Source organism: Siniperca chuatsi, linkage group LG14 (genome assembly GCF_020085105.1).
Source record: "Siniperca chuatsi isolate FFG_IHB_CAS linkage group LG14, ASM2008510v1, whole genome shotgun sequence".
NCBI lineage: Eukaryota > Metazoa > Chordata > Actinopteri > Centrarchiformes > Sinipercidae > Siniperca > Siniperca chuatsi.
Genome location: NC_058055.1, coordinates 13999572 through 14012162, shown reverse-complemented (window position 1 = coordinate 14012162; position 12591 = coordinate 13999572). Strand labels below are relative to the sequence as shown.

The following is a 12591-nucleotide window of genomic DNA, read 5'->3' as shown; positions in this document are numbered from 1 at the left end:
ATGCAAGATGGAGAGATTTCCCTTTACAAAAGTTGTAATTCGCAATGATGAAGAGGAAAGGAAAAATAAAGTGCTTATTGGCACATTGTTAAAGGTTACGGCTCAGATTTCTCCATGAGAAGGATTAAAAAAAACCAAAAACAATAAAAACAACAGAAATTCCTTAATTACACAGCCTATATATACAAGGGCACAATGCTAACCAATGCTACATGTACAGTATATATTTTAACTGGTGTTTATCCATGCAGCCTGTGTAGGGCAGGGATGAGAGATGATTCCAGCAGAAAGATACTGACGTTACTTAAGCGTTAATTGCTTTGCACTTCAAAGTCTGTAGTTCCCAGAGGGCCAAGCAGCACTGAGGCACCATACATATGTATTAATAGGGATTATGATAAGGAAGCCTGACACATTATAACACTATGCTGATCAATTCTGTATGTGCAGTTTTGGGTTGTGTGTGGGTGTACATGTTCACATGTACTTATATCTCTGGGTATTTTTACTGTGTGTCCGGGTTATCACACTCAGGGAGAGAGCAGATCAAATATGTATGGAGGTGATAAATGGCATAGCCTTCCAGCGGTGTGCAGGGTGATGAGCAAATTTCATACTTCAATATTGCAGTGACAGTCGAGCTGTAATGTAAATCTGACTTCAGCAGTCAGAGGTGGTATCTGAATCATCTGAATTAGAAATGTGCTGTGTGTTTTTATTTATTTATTTTGTTTTGTAGATGGTAGTCATCTGGAGCAGAAAAAGTCCCCTCAGAGTATTTCTTAAAGCCCTCCAATCAGATCAGCCAAAATTAATCTCAGAGAATGCATTTTAATGAGCTACCTTCATCTCATGCCAATTTAAGGAGGGGAACAGTCCCACCACTGCTGGTTGCTGCAAAGGAGAAGAAAGATAAGGTAGCTCTCTAGTGTGTCAAATTTTGGGTTGCTGAAATAAAATCTGACACGTACTGTAGCTCAGAAGAGGCCATCTCCATCTGGCATTCGTAGTGTTTTCGTTGAGGATATGTAAACCGGCTCAGAAACATAATGTGGAGAAATGTTTTATTTACCTGCGTCATCTTGGCTTTTCTGACTGGTCGCTGGGCTGACAGGTTGGACTGGCTGGCTGAAGACAAGCGTTGACCTCTGACCTTGACCAGGTCCTCTGGCCTTGGCAGAGCCCGTAGATGTCCTGGTGACAGCTCCCAGGCCCAGACGCATACCTCTGCCAGAGCGCAGGAGACCACTCCCTCCAGCCTGAGCAGCCGTCCGGGCCTGCAGTGCGTCCTCAGCAGTACTCCCTTTAAAACTGGCAGATCGTCCCACCTACAGATCAAAATAACGACATTACCATAAAAAACGGTCAGGTAATTGTCTTATACCATGTTTGGAGTTCTGAACCATACATAATTTTAAATCACACTAGGGGCAGAAACCATGTAAATTCTTCCTTAAGAATAATTTAACTAAACCCACTGTTTTTATTTAGTAAATTACATGTACAGTTGATATGACAATGATAATACTGGGAGCATTCAACAAATTGGAACTTTGTTACTTTTTTGATGCATGCATGTGTTTGCTATGACTGTAAAAACACCTTTAAGCTTTCATAGATGTAAATAATGTGTGTCATATTAAATCCACGAGCACCAGCGATTTTCTGCTGGTTTCTGCAACCTGTTATCTAATTAGCCAACACCTTTATTACATTTTACATCTATCATTGTATCCATATAGACTCTGCATGAACAAAACAAATAATTAGAATATGATGAGGCTGATTGTATGCTATAGATAGTAACTGATAGTAACTTCTACTGCTAACTATCTTGGTTGCATGACTGCAATGTCTCCACAGATCTGGTTTATGCTGAAGAAACATGGATCACAGCAAATCTGACATTATTAGTTCTAAAAGAAAATGTAACACAGACCTGCAGAGAAACTGAGATCCAGAAATCTTAACTGTTTAACATCACCAACATAATTCAAGAGTAAGTGTTGTCTATCACTGGCATTACCCTGTGTGCTGGACAAAATGATAATGTACATGCTGTGACATACAAAGCGTTGAGAATCATCTTGTCCCTGTGGGCTTTGTACTTTAAAATGCATTAACTATTTATTTCCACATGCTGGTGTTTGACGCTGTATGAATATGAATACCAAATGAAGCAATTTAATCAGAATCAATAAGGAATGTTTTGAAAGTGATAATGAGAAGCTCTTGTGAGAGTGGGAATAAAATGCAGAAGAGCTATGATCAATTATACATGCTTTACTGTGGGATAGAAATTATGGACATCATCTAGCGAAACTGATATGCAGAGTCAATAAATTTAACAGAAGAGGGTTGTCTTTGTTCTCAATGTATATAACATACTGTATATCACAAAGTAATTCTCTCCTGCTAATTGATATGAGAACCATAATAATTAAATAAATTATTTGTGTCCGTTCTTAACTGTGTGTGTGTGTGTGTGTGTGTGTGTGTGAATGTGCTGTGATAGTGGATTGTGCTGATTCTCGGCATGTTAAAAAATCTTTTGTTGAACGAGGATGAGCACAATACCAAACTACAATCAGAACGCAAGCTTCATTCTTCTAAGAAAAAAATGTAACAAAAACCTTGAAATCAGATACTTATTGTGAAGACTGCACATAATACTCACCTCTGATGGTGCCCCATAGAAGTTGTCTGCTTTGCTGCCCAGTTTCGGGGGTGCCGTGTGGCTGTGTGTGTGTGCAGGGGGGACAGTGTGTGTGTGTCCAGGGGGCCTGATACTCCTGCTCAGCATTCCTGATTGGAACATGTTTGTCTGCATCTCTTGGCGGTACTTGTCATAAAGCAGATTGGAGGCACTGAGTACTGGGGCTCCTCTGGATTCTGCATCAGGCTTGGAGGCGTCTTTAGGGGTGTCTTTGAAGGAAGTGGGTGTTTGGCCGTGTGCACATGCTGAGAGCCTGGATGGCAGAGAGGATACCTGATAAGGTCCATCAGCAGCCTGGGGCTTAAACTGAGGATTCTTTCGGACATAGGTAATGATTTTGGGCCGAACTCCTTTAGGTTTAAGTTTAGGTGATGGGGAGCTCTCTTTGGGGCTGGAGTTGTGGTTAGAGCTCTGCTGGTTGTTAAGAGGCGCTTTGGGGATTCCACTTGTGCTTATATTGGTTTTGACTGGTGCTCTCATGCAACTGTTGCCATAGCCCTGAGCTGATGTCATTACAACAGGGTTGCATCCGGACGGGATGTGTCTAACCACTCCAGAGACATTCCTGGAAACGAGGTACATGGAGGGTTGCCTGCGTGGTGAACCCTGGGGTGTCCTGAGAGGGGAGTGGGGAGGGGTAGATGACCTGGAATCAACTCCCGTCCTGTTGGGACTGGAGCAATTTCTCCTGTATGTGAGTTGAGTCTGGGGTCTCGTCTCTAAACTGGAAGGATTGGAAGGACTTGAATTATGGCATGCCATTGAAACTGGCTGTTTTTCTACAGGTGGGGCCTCCCTCTGGGCTGCCTGGTTGGGTTGTCTGGGCTGTGAGACTCCAGATGTGTTGTACAGGGGGGAGAAATCAGATGGTTCACGTAAAGATGATTTTGTAAACTTTCTGTTCGACCAGTTAATGTGTGAATCTGGAAAGAGGTTGGGGAAAGAAGGTTGCCCTGTCTCAGCTTGATGAGCTTTGGGCTCTGCTGAGCTCCTCGCTCTTCCCGTCTCTGTCTGACAGAGGGGTCTGACGAGCTGTTGCCGTCGTGGTGGCATGACCCTCTCCTCAAATCCAGCCTTTCTCCTTTGGCCCAGCCCCCCATCAGAGGACAGTCCATTTCTATGATGACTTCCCTCTTCCTGTCTCTGATCCTGGCTGTAGTATTGAGGATGACCATGTTTCTCCTGAGGATGCGATGGTGGGGAGTTCTGGTTGGCATCTACAGGGGCCACCCTTCTTCTGGTCTGGGCTGAGGTAGAGTTGTTTGTATTGGGATAAGGGTTGGTCTTGTTGGACAGAGAGATGAGAGACTGCGCTTCTCCGCTACTGTCCAGAGCACTCGACAGGCTCCCGCTGAGGGAAACGGCTGACAGACTGGAGACAAACACATTTGTCTCAGACTTGGACTCCTTCAGACCTCCCTTCCATCTCTCCCTGTCTCCTGCTCTGCCTGATCTGGTGTCGCTTTTCTCTATTGAACCTGTCACACAGGTGTCTAGCTCTTCAGTGCTATGACAGGCAATCCTTTTCTGCGCCTCTTTGCCCCTCTGTATTCTGCTCTCCACTTTGTTGCTGTCGTTGTCATTTCTTCTCACTCCGATCGAAGCAGAGCTGGCAGTTGAGCTTGAGGACATGGACATGGAACCCTCATCTTTTCCATCTCTCAAACTTCCTCCATCGTCTTCTTCCTCATTCTCCACCTCCTGATTCCTGTTTCCCAAGAATGCATGTATCTCCTGACACTCCAAAAGCTCAAACTCTCTGAGCTCAGGCTCCATGCATTGCTGCTCAGAGCCCCAGATCACTAACTTGTCAGGGGATTCACTCTGAGAGACCAAAGGAGGGATGGAGCTTGTGCTGTACGCTGTGTCCTCTATCAGTCCTCTTCCTTCTTGATCACCAATCAAAGATAATCTATTGGCATTATCATCCCCAGATTGGGGGATCTGGATCTGTGTTTTGTTTCCAATCTTTTCTCCTCTGTCAACATTGACCCTCAGTCCCTGGAAACCAGTTGGGATGCTCATTTCGGATCGATTCTTTTGGCACACTCAAAGACACGTGCAGGGTGCTGAGGCCATCTATGGAGTTACAAATGTGTCTTCCCTCCCTGTCTCTCCTCTTCAGGGTCTGTGTGATGATGGCCCTTCAGTTGATTATTCCAAGGACGAAATGTCATCTCATAAAATCTTTTTCACTTATCTCGCCGCTTATCTTGCATTTACTGTGAGTTAAGAAGGCTGTTTTTGATGGCTCTTCAGGGAGATGGAGGTCTGTTCAATCTGAAATGAAAGACAACAAAGGAAACTGTAAGGAAGGGCAACAAGTATGCCTGAAATGAAGCCACTTTTGCAGAAACCATTCTGTTTTTTTTCCCTACAGAGCCACTTAAGGTGTTCTATATTTAGTCTGGTCTGGGTAGCACCAATTTCTGTAATCAGCTGTGAATAGCCCACAGGCTTGTGCTCTTTATTTGTGTGACTCATATCAATGGATGGTCATTTGACGAAACAGAAGTGGCTGCCCATGGGACAAAAAAAGCACTGGAGGCTTAACAGGAAGTGACTTGGAGCTACCTTGTTTATATTTCAAATGCATTTATACAAGCACCTGCTGAATCAAAACATGTTACATTAAATAATGTGAATTTCAGTGTAAAATGTGATGTGGCTAAATACACTCAAAGAGTAATAATGTTCACATTATGACCAGTAAGAGTAGCACAACATTAATAATAGGAATGCAATTATCAAATTATGATGGATGTTAACTGTAGGGCAGAAAGAAAAGAGATCAGTGAAGAGAGAAGTGGACGAGGCTAGAGACTGTTTGTATGTAAGTGAAGGAATCACCCTGGGGATGTCTGATGAAGACAGGAAGGAGGAAGAGAGGGAAGGGTGTGAAATGTTTTGTAATGAGCTTTTTTCCTCAAGAGACACTGAAAAATAGAAGGCTGCGATAAAACCACTTTGGTTTTATCGAATATACAACGCAAGCAAACATAGTCTCTAATATGCTCAAGTTCATGCATGTTCCCAACATAAAAAAACATGAAAATTATGTGCAGGTGTCATAATAGGCGACGAGTAAAAACACCAGCTCAGAAGTAATAAATCCATACTGTAGGTCTCTTCTCTCAAAATGTCTTCTCTAACATGCCATATGGCTGATTAAGCCAATGCCCCAATTCCATCGTACACAACAGCAGCACATCCCGCTTCATTTTAAAACAACATTCTGCAGGATGTACAGAAAACCCCGCTCTGAGTAGATACCGTTTTAAAGTAACCGACTACATGTGGTGCCACTGAAACATGCGCATGCACAGTCAATAGATGAGCAGATGGCAGGGAGGGTAAATGTCTTAGAGCTTTTGTCACACCATGTCAATGCAGGACGGTTGTATGATGGTTTAAACACAGCAGTATTAAAAAAAGCAAACATACATCAACACAACCAAGAAACTGAGGAAAAACTTCCAGGTGTCTCTTTATATATCAATCTCTCCATAATTATGCAAGAGCTCTATGAGGAATTTTCCCTCTGCCTTGAACCAGAAGCATCAAAACCACAGAATATGTGAATGTTTCTACATCGTACACAAAACCCATATAGTCTGAAGTTATATTTCAATCATATTCTATCAAAAATATATCCAGTCATCTCTCTGTGTAGGCAGTGAATATTGTATATTTAGACCAATGCCATTGTGTAGTCAAATATGTGTCTTCAAACTATCCCATTGAATACTTGAGTGGTTTCCAAAGCTCAAATAGAACTCCCACCCTCTAATTATATGTGCAGCGGGGGAGTCTGTTCTCATTAGCAGGTGCCTTCTCCATGTGTCCTGTGGCAGCGATGTCAGTGAACAGAGAGAACTGCGATGATGGCAGCTCTCACTGCCTGTGGCACCTCTGATGCTGCTCCAATCGGGTGTAGAGTTACATTTTGTCCAAATGCACTGGGAGGAGAAACATTCAAGGATTTGATTTTGTATTCCTGAAGGTCGTCTTAAAAGTAATACTGATATATTATCATATTTTACTGAAGAGTCTGTTAAACTTTTGGGAAGTCTGTGAGCTGAATTAGGTTAAGGAAAGGTTGTTTTACTGAAGGATTACAATTCTGAAACCTTCAAAACCAAATGACCACATTTTCTCCCAGTGATACTTTAAAATACATGTTCACTTGCCACTGTATCACATTTTATAACATGATCAGATATTGGTCAATTTCTTTACTATACTGGCATTATTCTGCTTGAGATCAGAGATTGCTGAGCGACAGAGAGGAAATCCATTGTGGTAGACAAATAGACTAACATATAAGATAATCAACACACTGTTTTCTGCACTTTGCCGCTGCTAATATTTACCCTTAGCTGGTGCAAGCAATCAAACAATTACCTAATTATAAAACACACACAGACAAAATTCAATGAGGCATGGAAGGAGAGGGATGGGAGAGAGAGAGAAAGAGACAGAGAGTTGTATTAGAGTGGGAGAATTCTCAGAGAGGACATGGTGGCACATCGATTACGGCACTGATGGAGCACTGGAGGTTGTGCTGATGACAGCAGTCTTGGGAGGCTGAGTGCTAAGCTTGGTCACAGTGGCTGAACCACAATAAGTTGCACATCACCTCACAGCGAGGCAGACAAAACCAATCTGGCCCTACCCTAAATATAATAAGACAGAGAACAAATGAACCTGTCTGACTATGTGAATAAAAAAGACCTGTTATGATGCTAAAAAGCAAAAAAAAAAGCAAAAAAAAAAAGGTGTAACTTGGGATGCTTCAGGAGACATGTATTTTAGGAAAGAGACTTTACATGTTCTCCCTGCTGGCAAACTGCCTTATGTTGGTGACATACCTACTTAGATGCTAAAAGTAAAGAGGATCGCATGGGAGTAAGTGGATGAGGTAGAACTGGTGTTGGTGAGGATGCCAACTTTTCTCTGACTGAAATATGAATAATGAAATTACAAGTGGAACAAAACAAAAATGGATAAATATCTTTGATCATCAAGCCCTTTCTCTCTGAGCAGAGGAAATAAACAAGGACCATTTTTGGCTTTATGAGTTGTGTACACACTGTTGCCAACAGTGCTCCAAGCAAATACAGTAGATAATTTACATTATTGCTTTACTAGTTATCCACAATGAATAACTCAGACACATTTAGATTCTGATGATGATATGGTAACTCCGCTCAGAATTAAAATGTGTTGGAGTGGTACTGATTTGGACTTTATGATGGAATTCAGAGAGGACAAGACTGATATTATTCCTGCATATATTCATGTTGAGTTGATCAGGGCTGGAATATGCAATAAAGGCAGGCTTTTGTTCACTGGATGGTGAGACCCACTAGTTGACGTAACTACTCAGTCTGACCTCCTCTGGGAAAACAGCAGGAGACAAAACCTAAGAAAAAATTTAACAGTCCTGCTTCTGTTGTCATGGCAATGCCATTATCCCTGGGAATTGGAGAATATGCGTCCTGACCCCTTGGTCTTCCATCAGGAAAAAGGTCAGCGTTAGAAGGCGACGGGCTGTTCTGAAGGTCAGTTTTATGCTTTTACACTTTCACGCTTTAACATGTGACCTCACACCCATACACAGCCATGGATAAAGATATATGCAGCCACAGGAACACATAGTGCACACAAAATACACACAGTACTAAAATAGCTGAGTGGAAGCCAAGATTTTCCCCCCACCAGGTATATACTACTCATCTAGGAGCAATCATATCCCTGCAAATGGGTAGATAGACGCATCGTTGAAGAGATGAGAGCAGGGGCAGGATAAGACGATATCTCAGCAGTGATCAAATTCAGTGAAGGACTTGAATTTGTGGTTTTCACCAGGCTCCTATCCTATCAAGAGCTGCATTTAACCACAGAAAGCTCTTCTCAGAACTGCAAATGGAGGGATAAATAGAATCTAGAGTGGAGTGAAATTGGAAAAGAGAAAGGCCTTCCTCATCCTCCTTTTTTTTCTCTGAATATGAGCAGGTCTGTGTGGGTGAAAGAATGAGACACAGACATGAGGTGGGAGAGATGAGACATGCAGATGGATAAAGAAAGGAAGAGAGTTGTCGCGGGAGAGCTACAGCTTTCTAATTAGGCGGATGGAAGGAAATACATCATTTGAACCTCTATAGCACCAGCTATGGAGTCCCGTTTCTGAAGTGACTTACTGATATAAGCCTAAGAGAGCAGAGTGAAGTAATAATTGAAAATCCTTTACCATATATAATGCTAATGAGCGCTAAATTGCTCCCATTGATGAAACTGGTAACATACTGTATATTTCCATTTTATACATTTCTGTTCTGCAGGTAGTAAATCTCATGATAGCAGTAAGCCCAGATTCTAAGCGGTATGAGTGGACTATCCTATCCTTGTTTCTCTCTTAGGGACAATATGAAAGTTATTAGTAGGGGGAGAGGAGGTCAGAGAAGGGAGAGGGTTTGTATTTTTTTATTTTGCTTGAGGGAAAGTTATTTTAATTTTTAAGGAGAGCAGGTGAGGCTCTTTCAACATTTCCTCATCCGAGATTCCTACTTCCTTGTGAGTTGTATTGTAAAAAACTAAGCAAAACAACCAACAGTTACACTGCAAAGAAGGCTTTTGTTTTGATATTTAACGCTGTGTTTTTGAAACAGCTGCCTGGAAGAAATGTCCGAACACAAACAGCCAGGCATCATGAAACTGATCTGAGGGGCAGTGAGACATCTGATCTCATGCATATCAGGCTATAGCATGAGAGGGGATTACACATGTCGAGATGGGGGAATTATGAATCTTATTTTCATTCAGTGGATCAAAGTTAAGTGCTGTACAGAATTTTATATTTCCCTTAATCTCATATATTTTTCTCTCAAAGAGCATGTAAAGTCAAGCCAGGTAGGAAGTCTAACGCATGACTCGTTCTCTTGTGCCGTGCCAGTGAGTTGGTTTGCATTTTCAGAAACATATGTACACATGTGATAACACAAAGACTGTATGTATGCGCATATGAGCGCATTGTGTCCCACACGGACACATTCACCTGCACACACATCAACATGTGCACACATCATTTTCTCTCAGCGTCTTTGTTGTCAGTCCAGCAGCACATGTGGCTATTACAGAAGCCATTTGTCTTTGGCACTTTGCCTTATTCCTCTCCTCCCCCACTGGAGAGCAGACAGGTTTTATAGCTCCCTGGTCCCAGGGGAACCCCAACGACACACACACACACACACACACACACACACACACATACACAAACATTCCCCCGGTGCCATCTCTCTTTCATCCATACATACACATACACATACTTCCAGAGATGTGAATTCCAGCACACTGAAATAGAATCAAAAGAGATGGAGGAACACAAATGGACAGAGCGTTGACGTGTGCATAACCATAATGTATGACTCCTGAGTGTTGGCACATGACATAATTAGATTTAGTTCAGGATTTACATTAAAATGCAGCGTAGCAGTTATCCTTAAAGATGAAACTCCATTCCTCTAATACAGTACAGGCTGTGTCTTTGCATGCATGTAATTAATCTCTAATGACATCATCCTTGCATGTCCTTGTATACTTTCCCAAGGCTGGATTGTGTTAGAATGTGTGTGTGTGTGTGTGAAAGTGTGTGCAAGTGTATGAGTGTGAACTTGTGAACATCTACCGTCTACAGACATGTGGAAACATTTAAGGCTTTTGCACATTAAAAAATAAACCGGTAAATGCTGGACACACGCAAAACAATCATCCTCTTGTCCATTTTGGAAAGGTATTCCTTTCTCCTTGTACTTTGTATTCTATTTCCATACAAACATCCAGCAGGATAAAGCTTAGTGAGAAAGTCTATTCAGACATAAGCTAAGCTTGACTCATCCACTCCTTCTCCTCCCATCTCTGTCAGCGACACAACACAGATGGAAATAGCACTGAAATAAGCTAAATGCTCCATTTTCAGAGAAGACACAATAGACACCCTGTAGACAGAATTTCACAAGTGATGATTCACTAAACTGTGCCTGTGTGTTTGTCTGTGTGAACCAAGCAATAACTCACTATGCACAGCAAAGGGATTACCATCACAGAGAACAGTGAAGCAGAACTGGTAAATATCCAGAAATAGTATCCTCCAGTTGCTTGGTTGTTGATCTGTACTTTAGGTATAGATGTGCATTAAAAAACAACACAGCTGCTCCACTGCTCAACAATCTTTGCTTTCCTGGTTACACAAAATAGCTCCTAACTGTATTCAATTAAGCATTGACCCTTCAGTGATTCCTATCTGTTTAATCCATTTCTCAAAAAAAATCTTTTCACGTCTGTCTCTATCTCTTCCTCCCCTCGTTTCCCTCCCCCCATCCCCTCTTCCACCTTAATAATACAGAGTTGATGAGGGCAGGGCGAAGTGATCAATCCCATTTTCATGCTTATAGACGACACATCAGCAGACTACATCTGACCAAATAATCCCTTCTCTCTCCCCCTCTGCTTCTCTCTCCCACATATACACAGTCGGACACCTTTTTGTACCCCAGGGGGAGTCATTCTATATCGCGGGGGAACTGTAACAGGATTTCTTCAGGAACTCGGGTCAGAGTGGGTGGTCTTACCTAACTGAATAAGGAGAATGAGAAAATCAGATCATCTGCAATAAAAGCTGATTTATTTCCTTACTGTGTGCAGGCCGGTGGTGTTTGCTACCTGCTATGAAATCACCGGAAAATCACAATACGCCAATAATACGATTTGTTAGCCAAAGCGAAATGAAAAATGGAGGCATGTGTTCAAACATCCATCCATCAACACATGTTCACACACAAGGTTTGCCTCTTTGTTAGCTGATGAGATGACAGACTGTACTAAAAAAGGAAACAGATGATCACAAAGAACATTCAAAACCTAAACTAAAAGTGTCACTTTCCGAATTAAATGTGAGCTTAAAGCATGCACATGTGTACTGTATGCAAAGTTACACATATAGTAACATGAGTACCACCTACTCACACAACTACACACACTCAGGCAGTGACTATCACTGCAGCAGGAGCAGAGACAAAGAGACAGCTTCTCACTAGGAGAAAATGTGGCTTGCAAACCAGAGGTCTGTCACACAAAAACACACTCACTGGTGAAATTCACCATCCTCTTAATTATTATTTGAGGTTGAGGTAGTGTTGCTTTTGGCTACTGAGAATTAATCTCCACTAAATCAGACATGGTCCTGCTTCCCTGTCTGGTAGATGGATTGTAGTTGAGATGGATAAAGGGAAGACAAATGTGCAGGAAATGAAAAGAGAAATGACAAGGGGAATAAGATAAATCGGGAACACAAAACAAAAAGGAACTGGAAGGGAGATTAGGAATAAACTGACTGCTACAGTCTGAAGGAGAGAATTAAGAGAAGGAGGAAGACGCAAGACTTTTGCTTATTGGTTCATTTAGCGCTGCAGTTAAAACACAGACTAACATAGATCCAGACAGGGGTAGCATGGAGGAGTGGAGAAAAGGGGTGTCTGTCCACGCTGGTTACACCGCATTGTTATTAGCAAAGCCCCTCCACCCACTACCCTCACTTCTGTCGCAGAGAAAAATGTTAACTCTTGCATGGCTGGTGGGCGAAACTGTATGAGGGGACAAAGAGGAGAGGTGAGGAGAGGAGTTCACTTCCAATGCAAAGCAGTTGCAGACAAATAATTCAACAATAGTGGAATTCTCTGTGGGACCATAGAGAAGTTGGCACATGCTCACACAAACGCAGACAGACATACACAGTCAGACATAAAGCTGGCAAGGTGAGACAGCCCAGACAAAGAAAAGCTCAGTGCAACTTAGACAGGCAGAGTCAAGAAAATATG

The 12591-nt window shown here is 42.2% G+C and overlaps 1 protein-coding gene across 2 annotated transcripts in view; it reads right to left on the bottom strand.

The window, feature by feature from the left end:
• mtus2a (microtubule associated tumor suppressor candidate 2a) overlaps positions 1 to 12591 on the bottom strand; it is a 47151-nt gene that overhangs the window by 31164 nt on the left and 3396 nt on the right. For both annotated transcript variants that reach the window (XM_044222911.1, XM_044222912.1), the window contains exons 2-3: positions 2678 to 4996; positions 1073 to 1328 (exon numbers count right to left, since the gene is read on the bottom strand). In XM_044222911.1, coding sequence (XP_044078846.1) covers positions 1073 to 1328; positions 2678 to 4741 — 2320 coding nt within the window. In that variant the 5' untranslated portion in view covers positions 4742 to 4996. The remainder of the gene's footprint in view (positions 1 to 1072; positions 1329 to 2677; positions 4997 to 12591) is intronic.